The 18,437-nt window shown below is 45.8% G+C and overlaps 1 protein-coding gene across 4 annotated transcripts in view; it reads right to left on the minus strand.

Moving 5' to 3' along the window:
• Positions 1-18,437, minus strand: part of LRRTM4 (leucine rich repeat transmembrane neuronal 4) — a 280,017-nt gene that overhangs the window by 184,027 nt on the left and 77,553 nt on the right. For 3 of the 4 annotated variants that reach the window (XM_057402570.1, XM_057402569.1, XM_057402571.1), the window contains one exon: positions 16,351-17,897. In XM_057402570.1, the coding sequence (XP_057258553.1) occupies positions 16,351-17,897 (1,547 nt within the window). Of the gene's footprint in view, positions 1-16,301; positions 17,898-18,437 lie in introns of all 4 variants that reach the window. The other variant, XM_057402572.1, reaches the window with a different exon arrangement.

The following is an 18,437-nucleotide window of genomic DNA, read 5'->3' on the forward strand; positions in this document are numbered from 1 at the left end:
GAAAAGCTGATTTTTTTCTTTTCCTGTTTGTGAAAGGTCTGTAAAGACTCTGGAACTCAAAGAACAAATTGTGCATGTTATCCGTGAGTGCTGTACCCATACATAACTGACACCTACAACATCACACACTCTGCTCTTCCCCAAACACAGCTACTCATAAGTGGAGAGGTTTTGGCAATAACAAATTCACTTGAATCTTTTCTATCATGGAAAAAACACCACGTGGCGTTTCTTCTATTTCACAGAACCCTGGAACAGTTTGAGTTGAAGGGACCTTAAAGCTCATCCAGCTCCAACCCCCGCCACGGGCAGGGACCCCTTCCACTGGAGCAGCTTGCTCCAAGCCCCTGTGTCCAACCCGGCCTTGAGCACTGCCAGGGATGGGGCAGCCACAGCTTCCCTGGGCACCCTGTGCCAGCGCCTCAGCACCCTCACAGGGAAGAGCTTCTGCCTAAGAGCTCATCTCAGTCTCCCCTCTGGCAATCGGGCTCTGGAAGTCTGCATGGGGAAGGAATCTTGCAGGTGCACTGGCTCTGTGGGTACGAGTTCTAACGCTGCCAGAGCTCTCCTAACTGTAGAGAAATCAAGTCTCTTTGCAAGACTTGTATTTCCCACACAAATGTGTCTTGCTCTCACTTCTGCAGCAGGCTGGATCTCAGTCACAGCTGGATGCAAGTCCAACATGCAGTGTGCGCAGGCAAGCATTTCCAGAAGTTACATCTTCCATGTTCTGCAGGATGGTTTGCATTAGGATGAGTTTTTTGCCACCCCAAGTGCTCACTCCCATCTTTCTCCCCATGGATAATGGGACCTTCACTGCAAGCAAAGTCTTTTTGTTATGAAGGTGCCCCGAAGCAGCATAACTTAACAAAGCTATAGTAAGGCATCTATTCCATGCTGTTTCCATGGAAGGGCTGAGGTAGTGAGCCTCTCGACTACCACAAGGCAATTCAAACCACACAACTCCCCTCTTTAAAAAGTCCTGAATGACGCAGACTACCCAAGATGGAACCTCAAGAATGGAGCTGACTCCTTAAATCACTGTTTCCACACTGGGAACCGCCTGATGGGTGCCACAGTCTCTACTTTCAATCTCAGCATCAAATATGAATAATTATGAACTATGTTTTGTTCACTGAATGTTTCAACCGAATTTCCCTGAGCCAGTGAACTGCTGGTTCTGTAAAGCAGATGTTAGTTTTTGGAGGTTTCTATTTGCTTTACTACTACAGCTCATTTGAGTAGGTTTCAGATCTGGCATGTGGTTGCAAATAGCTTATCAGCAATTAATAAATAATTAACACGCACTGTAAGAAATGATCAGAAATCACATGTGACCTCTTATTTATGAGCTTACCCGGTTTTAAAATTCATCAATGATTAACTACTGCTTCTTAAACCACTTCCAAAATGTACACAGAGCAAAGCAGTAATTGCTATATTAAGTCTGAAAAGTGGCTCACCCATATGCTGCCCACCCAGGGGAGGTTCCAACTAACAACCAGCAGAGGTGAATTGTAGAAACAGTAATGAAAATCTAAAGGAAGGGGTCAGGGTTTGGGTTTGTTGGTTTTTTTTCCCCAATTGAAACATGTTTTCCTTTGGTTTTATTACTCTGGTTTTAGAGCCTTTGTTAGCAAAGGGGCCTTGACGCAACTCAACATGACTTCAGCAGCATCATTTAATTTCAAGTGTGTCAGTGAAAGCACATATTCATGTGCTAATTTCACTTCATCTCCTTGATAACAAGCACAAAACAAAACTTGAATGTTACCTCTGTTAATGCTGCTCTGACATGTGGTTTAGAGGCTGGAGAAAGAAGCAGGAAAGAAGAGGAAACTCACCGGTACTGGCCAAGGGAGACAACAGCAGCTTCGTACTAAGCAAACAGATGTAAACATCTCCACTTGAAGAGAACCAAGACTCTAGTTTTACCATATAGTAACTAACTGGCCCAAAACCCTACTCAGGTCTCTGTGTGCTGCTGGAGGTCCCTCCAGTCCTCTCCACTTATGCCTGCTTGCACCCTTCCCACGTTGTCCGTTCATTTCTGTATGGCTGTTCCCAGTGTTAATACCCTCACGTGGAGACCCTATGGCCCCTGTGACCCTGTGGTCAGTGTGGTCGTGTTCTCCAAGTGCAGATTTTACCCCTTTACTTCCTGTGCTTATGCTTCTCTCTCACAAGTAACACATTTGCTGTGTCCCAACACTGCCAGAGTCCCTGCACAACGTTATTTCTTGGATTAGGGGGTAATGCAGCTGTGTCAGTGAGCCAGGGGCATTTTAGGATCACATCACCTTTCTCCTTTGCTGTTGCTGTTTGTTACGACATGCACATACACCCCAGGATGCACAGCATAAAGTATCTCCTGCTGTTCCCACCCTGCTTTAACCATAGGGTTAGGATTTATCAGTGCTGCTTCCAAACCCTGGGTCTGTGCCTTTACTGATGAAGACACAAGACCTCTGCCTGCTTGAGAATGGTGCTGCAACACAGAAAGGAGCACAGGAATCTAATGTACCTCGAAATGTACCTTGCTGCTAACAGTAAAATGAAGCCATTAAATAAACAGGAAGTAGTGCAACTCCAGATTAGGAATGAAGTTATTGCCATTTTATACATGCATATAGAGAGAAGCCTCTATTTCCCTTGAGCTCAATTCGATCCCATGCTGCTCATTTTGATTAATATTTAATCACTGCTTAAAACAGTGAACATGAAATAGTTAAATCATCCAAAGGCTTTTTTTTGTTTTTAGGTAGCAGGTGAGATGAAAACAGCTCTGCCAATGCCCTGCTGAAGGGAGGAAGGGAACACTTGCTTGGGAGGAAGAGAGACCATTGCCATTTTTTCACCTGACACATTTTCAAAGGGAATAATATGTTTTCCTTCCTGGTATTTCTGCTCAGTGATGATCTAACACGCTGTTCTGGCGAACACTAAAAGACAGGCTGGAAGCCCTTTCAGGTAAGGATTTATTTTATAGCAATGTTCTGTGTCTATAAGATACCTCATCACAAAGTAGGACCTTGACCATGAACAGGAATTCTAACTACTGCTGCAACGAAAAGAGGTAGAAAGAAGTCAGCATCTTCAGCTCCTGCCTTTAGCAGCCCTGACTAAAATGTCACTATTGTTTTTTAAGGGAAAACAGCATTTTCTATTCAGAAAGCATCGATAGGAAACATCCATTCCTGATAATAGAAAAGAAAGAAAAAGACAATTCCTGGGTTAGGGATACAGCTAGTTGGGTTTTTTTTTTTTCCATTTGGCAGGTTCAGGTTTCCATGAGGATACCAAAGCCCCAAGATTTGATGTTTCTGGGAACCCAAAGATGCTTCTAGGAAAAAAAAATACATCTTTACAAAACCTGTCTATTTCTAATCCTGCAATACTGTTTGTAGGATCATAGAATCCCAGAACCATTTGGGTTGAAGGGACCTTAAAACTCATCCAGTTCCAAACCCCTGCCATGGGGAGGGAAACCTTTCAGCAGAGCAGGTTGTTCCAAGCCATGTCCAGCCTTGGACACGGCCAGGGATGGGGCATTAATGACAAAACAACTGCCTAAAAACGGAGTCACTAATTACAATATATCCACTCAAATGCATTAAGTCCCCAGGATAAGTATCTAGGAAGATCTGATACATCACACAAAGTCTTCATCTGTAGCTCTTCAAAAGCAGAGGAATGGTTAATGAAGAAAGGAACAGGAAAGCCTGTGAAGATGGCAGCAATTGCAGACAATAAACCAGGGTAAGAGACACCCAAGGAAGCTGGGTGCTAAATCTGACTTTCCAGGTCAATGCAGAAAGATGCTATTGAGAAATATCTCAGTATTTAACAGGTAATTTAGACAATGCTGAGAGCCAGGTGGTAGGTGGAAAGACACAGGCTTTAAGAAGAGAATGGTGTGATGGACTGAGACAGGGAGAAAGAAGCACCTCAGAAGTACTACAAGATGGTCCTAAATGGAGCATGATCCAAGCATGGCTTGTTGGTTATCCCTGACTGCTGAAGTAACAGAGAGCTGAGCTCTAGTAAGTGTTTGGTAAATTACTACCCTCTCTGGTGTCAGCTCTGAATGCACCTTCAGCAGTTTATCATGGCAAATTAATGGGAGGAATAAAACTGGTGCGATTCCCGGACCATCAATGATTTTTAATTAATCACCTATAATGGGAACATTTGTTAATTCTGTAGAACAAGACAGACTTGGGCTCTTTGACAAATACCTTCATTCCTCAGCTCAATGACCAAGATCTGCTATTTACAGAAGATCTTGAAGATACCAGCTCTAGAACAATACCTCTCCTTTGAGAGCCTGTTTTCTATGGGTACATAGCTAACTGAGCAAACCATGAGCCATCATATCCCCATCACGGCAGTTGATCTAAAGCCAAACAATCAAACTCCATGTAGTTAAGACCAACCCTCAGCCATACATTAAACACCAGATACATCATCCTCTAGGATTAAGCTTAATATCATTGTGGAGAAAGGCATTATTTAACAGCTGGATAAGTTCTTTTCAGTGTGAAGGTTATTAACCTTTGGAACAAATCATCAGAGAAGTGGAGGTGCCTCTCCAAGTCCTCCAGTGACTCTCTGGAGGCCCTTTGCAGTCAAAGTAAACCAGTGGGTTTAAAACCAGTCCCACTTTTGAAGTTGTGTGGCCCTTGAGACAAGAAGGGAAAGCAGATGGTTAAGTGCTTCTTCTCCACTCGATTTTTATGTGTTCCAGGGTAAGATATCCCCCCTCCAGCCTCCATTAGACATAAGAGGTAATGGGATACAAAACGTAACACCTACCTGTTACTCATAACCTATGTGGAAAACTCACTGAGCCATGTTAATTCTAGTCCCTTGTCTGTTGTGGCAAAACAAAGCATTCTAGACCTCGCTCTCAAAAGCTAATATAATAAACATTTGGGAGCTAATCAGAAATAGAAAAAGGTTAATCAATTCCTCACATTGTGGAAGCTTCGTGCCCACTGGGACTCTTGATATATTCAACAAAGAAAAGGCAGCAAAGGAAATAGCCATAGATTTTCTTTTCAATTAAAACTTTCTAATAATTCAAACCTGCCAGTTGGTTGTTTCTGCATTGAGCACTTCGTGTTCCAGCCGCAGAGCACACCAGCAGCCTTCATTTCCCCATTTCACTTTGCACGTGACATGGATGGGGCTTTTCAAGCCAGAAGCCTAGGGGCTCTGGGAAAGAAAATGATGATGTTGGGGAAAGGAAAGGATCCAAAATTTACATTAAGATCCTGGCATTTCACCGCTCCCAGGACAAGGGAGCACCTGAGTAGCTGTAAGTCACCCTCTCTTGCATGTGAATATAGCATAGACATTTTAAAAGGACTAAATAGGCATGTGCTAATATCACACCAAGACAAAGCAGACCACTTCAGACTGGCTTTTGTGACAGGAACAAAACATTCTCAGTAGGAGTCCCTTCAGGTTCCAGACAATTCTTCTTTCTTTCTGCTAAAGTAGTAGCTCCAACCCCAGCCCTGTTCTGTTCAGCACCATGCAGGAAGGGAGTGAAAGGAAATCCTCCAGCTGACCCTCCCGTAAGTAGATGGGAGGGAAAAGACTGAGGCAAGAGACATTTTCAAAGATTTAAGCACTGGTTTCAGTGCTCAAATCCTACTGAAAGTCACCGTGCCCTTGCTTGCCTTTTTCCTTTGGCACTGTGACACTTTGCACTGAAACCATCTCTCCCACATCACACAAGAAAGTAACAGCAGAGTTTAGAATGGTTCCTAAGTCATAAAATCATTTGTGTTGGAAGGGACCTTAAAGCTCAGCCAGCTCCAACCCCTGCCACGGGCAGGGACCCCTTCCACTGGAGCAGCTTGCTCCAAGCCCCTGTGTCCAACCTGGCCTTGAGCACTGCCAGGGATGGGGCAGCCACAGCTTCTCTGGGCACCCTGTGCCAGTGCCTCAGCACCCTCACAGGGAAGAGCTTCTGCCTAAGAGCTCATCTCAGTCTCCCCTCTGGCAGGTTAAAGCCATTCCCCTTGGCCTGTCCCTGCAGGCCCTTGGCCAAAGCCCCTCTAAAGCTTTCTTGTCAACCACCTTTAGGTATGGTGCCTCTAGCCATAGCTGACTGGTGGATCACCTTGCTATCCAAATTCACATGGAGGAAGGATGTTCCGCAGTCTTGGAAACAAAGGTTGAGTTTACTGGGTAGAAGCTCTCCCCTATATATCTTTGAATCTTACTTAACTCTAAAGCATGCCAGCCAGCATGACACATCTCTGTACTCACAAGTTCAAGGGCTACAGTTTCTTTTTGTAATTAGAAGAGTAAGAAGGATCCAGAGCAGCAGGCTGAGATCTAGCCTTAGGTTCTTCCACAAATCAGAGCTGTAAACAGCGTGCAGACCTACATTAAAGGGAGCAGTGCAGAACTCCCTGATGGGATTATGCATAATGCAGGCCTGAGGATGCTCCCACTAACATCACTGCTACCTCACTCTCACACATGGGACAGAGCTGCTCGGAAGCGAGGGCAGATCAAAAGTTGCTAGAATGCTTTGTACATATTCTTGGTCAACTTCAGTATTTGCAGAACTTTTTTCCTTCTGGGCACCAAGAATGAAGAGAACTGCAATCAGAGCTGGTTTCCAAAGAAGGTATAATCGGATGAATAACTGCCTTCTGCCAGCTGCAGCACAGTGCTTGACACCAAAGGTCTACCCCATGGGAGCAACAGAGGGCCATGATGTGAGGAACACAGAGGGTTCTGTTTCCACAAGATCTTGGATGGGAGTTGACAATAAAATTACTACTAGAAATTATAGTTGGCAATAAAATTGCTACTAAAATGTCTTAGTCTCAGGATTAGTTCTGTGTTCTCTGCCATAGGTTTGTGTGTGTATATACAGACACTGAACATCTGCCCCGACCTTCGGGGCTCCTTAATACACATTGTTAAATTAAATGGATGATAATGGCCCAGAAAAATCAGTGTGCTCATCTTTAATGCGAGCAGTGCATGGTGATGAACCAGCCTTTAAGAATGACACTGGCGATTACTTCAGGACAATCAAGTAACAGCAGAGATAAAGGAGTTGGATGGGGCAGGACAGTGTCAGATGCACAGTTTAAACAATAGCTGGTTCGCCTGTCATTCATCCCAAATCACTGCAGGAGGGGGGAGAAACACTATTTATAACCTGTCAGTCTCAAGGAAGCAAATTACCATGATTTAATTAACACATGGAGAGGCTTCGGGCAATCACAGCGTTCTGGATTTCAGAAGGAGCACGTTGCAGGCCCAAGACGATTTAGAACATTAACAAATGCTAGCTGAACCAGGGCAAGGATTTGATGGCCTTGTTGGTTCCTTTTAAAGCATCCATCACGGCACAAAGATAATACAAATGGATGTGTTAGTGAAAGATGAGAGCAGTGAAGAATCATCTGGGGCCTCAGAGGCCATCACACAGGAGGAGCAGCTCATTGTTAATGAGAACTGAGTTTGAAAATGAGCAAACCCACACAACTCAGGACTATTCATCAAAGAAACTCTATGCATTGGAAAAGTCTGGGACAAAGCCAAATGAGGTTGCAGGACAGTGCAAGCAAGACACAGAGACTGACCTTCCCATGGAGAACCTGAAGGCAAAGAAGTCGTTCCTTGGCTTGATGCCCAGGAGTGAGCTCTAACCTACGCACAGTGCAACCAAAGGACATGGGATGGCCTTTTCACTGCACTGTACAGAGCTGGAGTCACCCAAGAAACAGGCTCTTAAAACCCAGATTGCAGTGCTCACTGGTCAACTCACCTCCTGCACGGAAATCACGTCTCCATCTCCTCTTTCCGTTCCCTGCTTGTCCACATTACCTGCTGCATCCTGTTCCCCCAGCCCAAATGATTCCTTCAATGCTTTCATATGGTGATTAAACCTGGGAGTTGTCAGCTACTACCCAAACACAAGGAGTCATAATAACAACACTCCTCTTACATTGAGCTCACCATAGAATCATAGCATGGTTTGGGTTGGAAAGAACCTTAAGATCATCCAGTTCCAAACCCCTGCCATGGGCAGGGACACCTCACACTAAACCATCTCACCCAAGGCTCTGTCCAACCTGGCCTTGAACACTGCAAGGGATGGAACATTCACAGCTTCCTTGAGCAGCCTGTTCCACTGCCTCACCACCTTCATAGCAAAGAACAAAGATGTTGAACAGGATCAGTCCCAACACTGACCCCTGAGAGGCACCACTCGTTACTGGTCTCCAGCTGGACATTGAGCCCTTGACCACAACCCTCTGTGTGCAGCCATCCAGCCAGTTCTTTATCCACTGAGTGCTCCATCCATCAAACTGATGTCTCTTCAGTTTAGAGACAAGGATGCCGTGCGGGACAGTGTCAAACCATCTTTCACTTTGTATTGCCTGCTTCTTAATTGGATTAACAGGAATCACACACAGGGAAAACCTACTTTTGCATCTATGGAAATCAAACTTGACCAGAGTTTAGGTACAAAAAAAACGTAATGAACCTCCTGCTTTAAAAATAGTTCTTTCATTCTCAGCCCAAAGCTGGGGACTACAACACAAAGGGACTTAACAACCATCTGACTTTCTTCCTGATGTAACACTTCTGCAGTGCAGCTGAAATGCTTGGGCAGAAAAATATTATTTTTATATGACAAAAAACTCACAAAATCCAGTATCAAAATGAAGATTGAGGTCAGTTTTCCCACTGAGGTCTTCACATACACAAAGCACACACTGATGCACACACAGTATCAGTGGTCCATCATAAACTGATCACGCTGTTTTTCCCCTATAGGCTAAACCCAGAAACATTGGTTTTCTTTCTGTCGTTGTGTATGTCAGAGGAAACTGAATAACACAGTGATGGTAAAAGAACAGGAGAATAAACGGAGCCTTCAAAGCAAAAAGCTGTTGCTTAAGATGGTGATGTATGTGACACAGGAACTAACTATTAGGAGAAACGTTACTTATCTGATGAGTTTGGAGAACTTCAGATGCTAAGTGCTGTGGACAAAAGCGAATAGGAAACAACAAGGAGAATCCCAGCATCCTCAGAGTCCTGTCATGTTCTGTGGAAGCTGCCCACTGACAGAGACTCAGCCTTCAGGAAAGGCTCTGCCTTGACAGCATCCACAAGCTTCTCATGTTCCAGCCAACTACATTCAAATGTATCCAAAGAACCGCATAAATATAGCTATACATGGGCTAAGAAACAAAGCTGGAGATCCTGCTGTAGCAGAATATACCCAGATGGTGAGAGATTATAGATGATCAGCACGTTCTGGCCTTTCCTGCCTTCCCCACTCTTGCAGGTGGAACAATTCCCATTCCAGTGCCTGTGACAACAGCACGACGGATATATCTGCCAGGAAGAGCTTTCCATTTCCTTGTGACTTAAAAAGGCAAAGACAAAACACAGTCACTAGGCCAAGAAGCAATATTCCCATCACCTAATGCCCTCTCAGGCCACCCCTTCACTGCACACTCTGGCTTCTAACAAAGCTGGAATGTTGCAGCTAAAAATGGAGATAACTCCCTGGACATCCCTCAGAACCGATCCAGTCATCTTCATGTGCAGATGGAGAGATCTACAGGCAATCTAAGCTTCTCTGGCTGCACAAGAGGCAGATGTGATAAAAGCTGATCAGTGTCACAAATGTTTACTGCTGCAGCCCATCTGTGCTCAGCCCTAAAATACCTGCCTTGAAATGACCAAATACCAGGACTTTAGGGGTGCTAGAAACACAAATCACCTTGGGATTTTTCACATCCCAACATTTACAACATGGACAGCAGAGAGCTGCACACTTCTGTACATGCAGCAGCTCCTGCTGGAAAACCACGGGAGCTGCTGGACACGACAGGTACCATGGCAATGGAAGTAACGCACCAGCACAGCTGAGACCTCAAAGGCTTAGGAACGTGAAGGTCTCTTCTATGCGGAGCAGAGAGTCTGCCAAGAGGAGCACGTGTGAACAAGGAAAACTCATACCCAGCTCTGGTTATTCCCAGCACCCAGCCCAGCTCACATTGCTCTGTGCTGGGAACAGCCCGTGGGGTTCAGGTAACAGTCCAACATCAAGAATCAGGTCAACTCTCTCATTCTGGTGCAGGGTTTCAGGCAGTGGGATACTTACTAAGAAGCCTGCTTGCCCCTTTGGTGTGGGGTTCTGGGGATTTTGGTTGATTTGGGATTTTTCTTGGTGTGCGTCTTTTAAAGGAAAAACCCCACAAATGAACAGGTTCTGCAGATTTCTTTGCCATGTCTTTTTGCCTTCTCCCTCCTGGCACAAGCTACATAACGGAGTAGAAATGATTTTTTTCTCCTCCTTAAAATAGTGTCAGCCCATCGGAGAGTTTGAGCAAAAGCAGAAGAGGTGAGAGAAAGGAAAAGAGGGATGGAAAGGGCACACTGCACCCGTCACAACACTGGCAATGCAAGAATCCTTCACAGGGCCTCAGCAATGAATACAATAGGAATACAATAGGAATACAAGTATCTTGCACAAAGGTTTTACAATGCAACATCCTCTCCATTTGAGCAGTCCTCACTGTGTGTAACTCAAAACCATGAGGTCTCTAGGAAGTGGCAAAAGGAGGGAATTAGCTGCATTATCCCAGAGGAAAGCACTTCCAAGGTCACAGCAGCACCTGTAGAGCAAGAGCAGATTTCAGACAAGCTGATTCGCACCCAGGCACCTGAGGAAGGACTTTCAGAAGCGCTCAGCATCCTTCTGCAGTTTCCTTTTCCAATTGACAGCCCGTGTCTCAATTGCTGCTGATGCACAGCTGGCAGAGCTCTGCCGGAAACACGGCCACTCATTTGGGGAATATCTTTGTGAAGTCTCACACTTTACAAGTGCTGAGCACAGGGAAATTCAGCCCCGCGTTTATTGCTGCATCACTGGTACTTCTATAGCACAACTTCCTGCATACTGACAGTACACTTGCAGGAACCAGTATGCAATGCAGAAAGCTCTTCCCTGTGAGGGTGCTGAGGCGCTGGCACAGGGTGCCCAGAGACGCTGTGGCTGCGCCATCCCTGGCAGTGCTCAAGGCCAGGTTGGACACAGGGGCTTGGAGCAAGCTGCTCTAGTGGAAGGTGCCCCTGCCCATGGCAGGGGCTGGAACTGGATGAGCTTTAAGGTCCCTTCCAACCCAAACCAGGCTGTGCTAATGACAGTATGCAATGCTAAGGAAGGCTTTGAATGGGAGCAAACCCCCACTTCTACCTTTGGTCCTAATCCTGAAGACATTTCTAAAATCTACCTTCTCCTCAACCCTCCCACCGGCCTTCTGCCTGAAAGATTTCACCTCTGAGCCACTTCTGATGTATTTCTTCCAGCCATACTGCAGGAGGAAAAGCAGAATCAGCTCAGGCTCTGCTTACTCTCCTGCCACAACCAGAGAGTTTCATTAGATTGATTCACCCTTCAGTTGACAACTCAAGCAAGAATTCAAGGTCCATCCATAGTCCCAGGGAGGTGGTGAAAGCGAGGCAGGGAAGGAGCCACGGCACAGAGGGAGATAGGAAAGCCAAATTAACAATGCCCATCCTAGTGTGTTCCAAAGCAGTCACTGGAAAGACAACCACAGCACTATGGCCTGTAGTGATGACAATAACTGACAATTCCTGCTGCCCCCTCATGCTTCACCTCCCATATTCTCTCTGTAATGGGATCACTTTCCTTTTGCATTCCCCCAAGCTATAACGAACTCACACCTCTCTCTGGAGTGCTTGCTGATACTCGTTGTAACAACATCAGGCTGATGACCAAAGGGAACAGGATCACTGCTTGGGTGATGTCCCACACAAAGTCACAGGATCCCCCGAGCTCAGGCTTAGCCCCTGGGCACCCCTCCAAAGGTGAGTTACAGAACCATGAGCCCCTTCCAAACACTGTCTGGAGATGGAGGCTGTGTTGGTTTTGCCTTTCTGCATCTGTTCAGAACACCACAGTCATGATGTTTAATAACTAAGTAACAAACAGCAGCAGCATGTCAACATGTCCTTCGAAATAAGGCTCAAAAGGAGGAGGTCAACAGCAGCCCACCACATCTGCATGTGTTGCACTCCTTTCCCAATCTGTGTCTTCCCACTGGCATGAGGGGAGGAAGCAGAGCTCAAAATGAACATAACTTTGTGTGATGGATTTAGTATGTTGGAATACAAGTGACAACTGCTCTGCTGTTCACTGCGGGAAAACACAAGAGCATCAGCACAGAGATGGGTTGTTTGTGAGGAGGTGGGCTGACGTGGAGAGATACAGAGAAGGAAAAGTGTACGAAGTAACCTGACAGGGTCTGTGTCAACCATCCCTCAAAGGGTTTCATAGTGACTGTGCTCAGTTAACAGGGAAAAGATGTTCGTTTGTTTGGTGGGTGCTGTTGGGTTTGTATCTACTAGCCTGGAACAGGAGATGAATGACCTCCCAGTAGAAAGAAGGAAACATTTCTGTACCAATGTTCCTTCTCCCCATGTACCTTCACAGTGTGCTATATACAGCTATTTTGTGTGTGATATGTATGAAATACATAATATTACAGCTTGGTTTATGAAGCTGCTTTTTATGGCTCCCAGATCTTCAGCAAATGTACAAATAAATATGAAAGAGAGAGGGAATATGATGCACATACACAAAGCAAAGCAAATACCAAAATGAGATAGCAGCAGTCTGCTAACTGGATGGCGAGAGCCAAACTCATCAGCATCCAGTTATTTCACAAACCCTTGCCAATAGACTAAATAGAATTCCATAGGCCAGGTGTCAGTGATTATAATCCCACTGATGCCAAGAGAGTTGCTCCCATTTACAGCAAGCCTGGCTTTGGCGCTGTCTCTGTAGTACAAGGAATAATTCATGAAGCATAAGCTTGCAAAAGCAGCCACACCAAGTGTACCTGCAACTCCCTTAGCTGCAGTGGAAGGACCCAGCACAGGGCAGCTCTCAGCTGCCTGTGTTCCTTTGTTATACCCTAGAAACCTCACCGAGCTTAAACCAACCACAAACACCAGCCCTGCTCCCACGTGGAGTGCTGGGAAAAGAAGAACCTGCATAAATACCTGATCATGACATTTCAAGGGCAGTTCTGCCACAGAAAACAAGTGATTTATCCTAGAATCCCAGCCTGGTTTGGGTTGAAGGGACCTTAAAGCTCCTCCAGCTCCAACCCCTGCCACAGGCAGGGACCCCTTCCACTGGAGCAGCTTGCTCCAAGCCCCTGTGTCCAACCTGGCCTTGAACACTGCCAGGGATGGGGCAGCCACAGCTTCTCTGGGCACCCTGTGCCAGCGCCTCAGCACCCTCCCAGGGAAGAGCTTCTGCCTAAGAGCTCATCTCAGTCTCCCCTCGGGCAGGTTCAAGCCATTCCCCTTGGCCTGTCCCTATATCCCTTATATCCCAAAGCCCCTCTCCAGCTTTCTTGCAGCCCCTTCAGGCACTGGAGCTGCTCTCAGGTCTCCCCTTCAGGAGCCTTCTCTTCTCCAGGCTGCCCCAGCCCAGCTCTCTCAGCCTGGCTCCAGAGCAGAGCTGCTCCAGTCCTCACAGCATCTTTGTTCATGAATGAGATTAGCTGGATACCTCTAACCCCCAGATCACCCCTGTGAATGCACTAGGCATGCTCACACGTTCTCAGGCCCCACTCAGGAGCCACTCATTACCACCCAACTGCCAGCAACAGAGTATGCTCAGGCATCCTTCCCAGGTTAAAATGGAGCTAAGCCAGTAACTCTCCTCTGAAAGACACCATTTTGGACACCTTGGCTGCTTTCAGAATGTGTGGGGTAGACATGTGAAAGCAGGCAATCATTTGAAAAACATCACTGAGAAAAGGAAAATCAATAAAGTCGTAACCAGTGAGTCCTGAAAGCCCTCCTGCCTGCCCTCATGTTAGCAACCAGACCCTCTTCTCCCCTATTCATGGTCTTTGTTAGGGGGAGAAACGCACTGAGCCCAGTGACAGACAAGTCAGACCACAGGAGGATGGGCCTGAGCCAGGACCCACTTTAGAAAATAACACTTTTCCTATTTCCTACAAGCATGTACTTCTGTGTAAATGAGTAAATAATGACATGTTCCATCTTCTTTTTCCCCCTAAATATAAAAGCTCTCCACTGCTGAAGCCACTACAAGGATTATTTCTTCTCACCATTTTTAAGTACTGTACAGTGCATATCTATCCTTTTACAAGTGGAACCTTGTAGCTATGGAGACGAAGAATGTTACATCCATGCTGAAGATAGTCTTTCAGTGGGGGCCTTATGGTTGCTACATGTGCCTTCAATGATCTGCTGTGTTCTGTCGCCTGAAGTCTTCTGCAACAATCATACCAAGCCACTGCACAGTCACAGCGCACAGTCACAGCACTATCATGTGCAGTACAGCCTTCCTGATCTACAACCTAACCAAGGATCCCACAGACAACACAGTAAACAGCTCGAGTCGAGCTTAATGCCACCTGAACAGAGCAGTGGAATAAAGCTGCTCTGGAAAGCAGGCAGACTGGGGTCCCCTTGTGTTTAATGCTGGGTCTAACAGTCGACATGAAGAAACGATACCACACTGACCTTCTGTTATAGACCTTCTGCAGCTCTTCATCCATCTGCTGTAGCCCAAATTAGCCCAGTTTCAGTCACCCAAACGACATCACACATTCCCTGTCTCTGTGCGCAACACTCGCGATCTGAATTTCATTGCAGATGATGTTTTCATGAAATGGACTTTCAGTTCTGTGTGCGAATTCAGCTGTCTGCACATCACCTTGGTGTAAATTAAACAGCAGTTTAGTCAAGCTAATGAAACTTCAGCAGTGTTCAACCTGAGCATGAAGAGGAGACAGCCCTTCAGGTCAAATTAACGCTCCTTGTGACAGCCAGTGAAAATGCAAACTAACCCAGATAGCATCACTTACTTTGCTGCTAACAGAGGAAAAAAACCCACACCTTCGTTCACATGCTACTGGCAAACATGACAAGGGTCTGACAGGTCATTTTCTTTTCTGAAGGTAACAGAAAGTAATGCCAAAACACAGCATTTCTGTCTACCCTTTAGCTCCGTGGACCACAACTAGCTAGGGATTTCAGTGCCAAACAGGAAACGTCTTAAAGATGCCTGTCCTGGTTCTGGCATCTTATTGTCAGAATGAAAAACCATCCACTTTTAAAAGCTCAGGATCCAGAACTGCAGCCTGCCCAGCTCTGCTCATCTTTAACAGACCTTTCACACTACCTGGCTGTCAGAGACACGGGTCAGAATCTACCAGAGACAAACCCAGTGTGCATAAATGGATGTGAATACGTATCATTAAGCACTCTCAGGTAGGATGTCCACAACACGGAGGCAAAATCAACCACAATCCCCTAATACCTCATGACATGCAGGAATAAGCAACAAGTACTGAGAAGCAGTTGTGCAAATCTTCCTTACCAGCTATATAAGCAAGCAATGGCATTCACAAGTAAAAACATCTCTTGCATACACATTAACAGAGTCATTGACAATAAAGCAATGAAAACCCACGGTATTCTCTTGTCAAAGCTCAAGAGGAGACAAAAGAAGCACTGAGAACTTCTCCTATTTGGATTTCCCATGCTGCTGACTCAAAATCATAACATGGCCTTAAGCGTGTGAAGCTATTAACTCCAGCAGAGCTCTTCCCAAGCTCAGCCTTCACTCATCACAAAAATGAAACTAAAAATAACAAGAATCCCCCTTTCCCGACCCAGATATTTGCAAATGTACTGTTTGCCTCGAGGCCTCGACAAGCTCCAGTTCAGCAGAGCGAGGAAGGCAGCAGGTATGCTCCTGCTCCTCCAGGAAACCAGTGCCTGGCTCTAAGGTTGCACTGCAGTCCTGCTGGCCCCACGTTTCCTCCTGAATGAGACAGAACAGGTAGAAAATCTTTGGTGTGCCTTTAACTAGGCCATAAGGTTCGAGGTGGGGTTTTGAGTAAAGAGGTTTCCAGATTCATTTTTGAAACAGAAGAGGTTCTTAAACTCCTCTGTTTCTACCAACACATTAAAAATGGGACTTTTATGGCCCATTTGCTAATAAAATGGGTGCAAGAAGGAGAAAATAACACTTCAAATTCCTCTGTCATAGTTGTTTACTTCAACTTACTCTATTGATAAGTCTGAATTAGTCAATATCATCCCCATCCCTTCCCTGGCCATTGCTCTTTAATGAGATAACCTTTCACACCGAGCAAACCCAAAAGCACAAAATCTCATGAATCTTTCTAGTGTTTAGAGATACCTCAAGAGCTTCAAACATTTACCTCTCCTTCCCAGCAGCTGAAATGGGTTTAGGAGGATCATGGTTCATACCTCACATTCCCTGGAGCCAGAGATGGTATACGTGCAGGGCCCAGATCCATTAACCGATACATCCATGGTCTCAGAGTTTGTTGGCTTGTAGTCCACGTAATATTCCTGTAAAGGGGAGTTCATTTGCCTTTCAGACTCTCGGGCCTTTTTCCTGCGCCTCTTCATGAGCGTGTGCTGCTGGAGCTGTTTCATGCTGGCTGGATAACGCTTCCAGGACACGTAGATAACCAACAAAATCATGGCCACGGAAAGGAAGAGGGCTACGCTCCCAGCAATGATCTTGTGAAAGGAAACGTGCTCGTACTCCGGTTCCACTCCAGGTGTTGGGAGCTCTGCAGAAGGGCTTGGCACAATAGATGTTGGCTGGCTGCTTTCCAGTTTGGAAATGGTAGGTTTGGGAATGAAGAAAGGTCTCTGGGGGGTTTTGGGTGGCTGGTATGACCTTTCAGTAACCACCACCTGGATTTCAGCACAGATATTATATGTTTCCACAGCATCGCTCACTTTTTCGCCCTGGATGTGTTTAGGGCCTGCACATATCATAGTGCTTTCCTTATTTCCCTTGAAATTCTTAAGCCAAGTAAACAGAGGGCAAATGCTTCGAGTACATTCCCACATATTTCCGGACAGAGTGATGGAGATGAGCGAGATCCAAGTATTGATGGTCTCCTGAGAGATGTTGGTGAGTTTGTTGGAATCCAGGTTCAGCTTTTGCAGGTTGGGGAGGCACTGGAAGGTCCCGGGCTCTACCCCTGTAATGTCATTTCCTGATAAATCCAAGTTGTGCAAGGAACTCCAAGTCCACGTTAACCCTTGGCTAATAGAGCGGATCCGATTCCACTGCAAATAAATGGAGCGGAGGTTGAAGAGGCGCGGGAAGTGGGCAAAATTGATCTTAGAAAACTGGTTGTGCTCCAAGTGGAGCTCTGTCAACTTCAAAAGGCCAGCGAAAGCGTTACGGGATAAGCTCCGCAGGCGGTTGTAGCCCAAATCCAGGAAGTCCAGGTTCCGGCAGTCCTGGAACACTCGGATGGGAACGGTTTTCAGCGAGTTGGACCGCAAATGCAGGATCAGGAGTTTCCGGAGGCCCTTGAACTGCTCAGACTGCAGCACCTGCAACTTGTTGTAGGACAGGTCCAGGTTGCGGAGGTTGGGGACGGGGTGGAAGGTTTTGTTGTGCAGATGGGTGATTTTGTTGGAGCTCAGAATTAATTCCTTCAGCCTGCGGATGCCCTGAAACGCATCCTCATCCACGGAGCTGATGTAATTATGGTCAAGATAAAGCCATATGAGCTGATTGAGGCCCGCAAACTGATTTGATTTCAGCTTCTGGATGCTGTTGTACCGTAAGGATAAGCCTTGAGACCCTCCGGAAATGTTCTGAGGGATGTCTCTGAACGCATGGGACTCGCAGTACACGATCTTGCCATCACATCTGCAGTTCTTGGGGCAAGCTCGCTGAGCCCCTGTGAGCATCACAAGCAGCACGGTAGGAAGCAGCACTAACACCACACTCATGCCTCTCAGCTGCTTAATTAAATGGAAACCTACAATATTAAAAAGAAAACAAATGTGCATTGTAAAGCTATTAAAAGAAATTGCCAACAGATTACAGACGTCAGTGGGGTTTCTAATAAAGCATTAGTGAGGCAGTGGATGTGGAAGACAACCTGTTTGCCTCCTGTCTTGAGCTTTTGTTGCGTAAATGCCTGTCCTTTTTGAGTTTCTGGCTTGCCATCTCACCGTCACCAGTACTACTCTTGCTATTCAATTACTTCTGTGTGATTTATGATGCTTTAGAAGGACCCTTAGAGCCTGTTCTCTATTCATTTTCCTCCTGTACATCATCTCTCAATGTAGCTGGTATATCTTTACCGCTAGATGCTGAGGTTTTAACAATAAACATATTTGTCAAGTCACTGTGCTGAATGCTCCATAGTGCTGGAAAGGAAATGAACCAAAGATGCTGGTCTTTACATGCTGCTAAATGTGTTCCTTCTTAAAAGCAACTTACAGTCCAATGCCTCCAAAAATTACAGCAAAAAGTGAGAAATCTACTCATCAGGAAGTTTGATCCATCTTTACAA

Source organism: Pezoporus wallicus, unplaced genomic scaffold, assembly GCF_028554395.1.
Source record: "Pezoporus wallicus isolate ANWC-B61680 ecotype Strahan unplaced genomic scaffold, APGP_CSIRO_Pwel_v1 contig_2348, whole genome shotgun sequence".
Lineage (NCBI taxonomy): Eukaryota > Metazoa > Chordata > Aves > Psittaciformes > Psittacidae > Pezoporus > Pezoporus wallicus.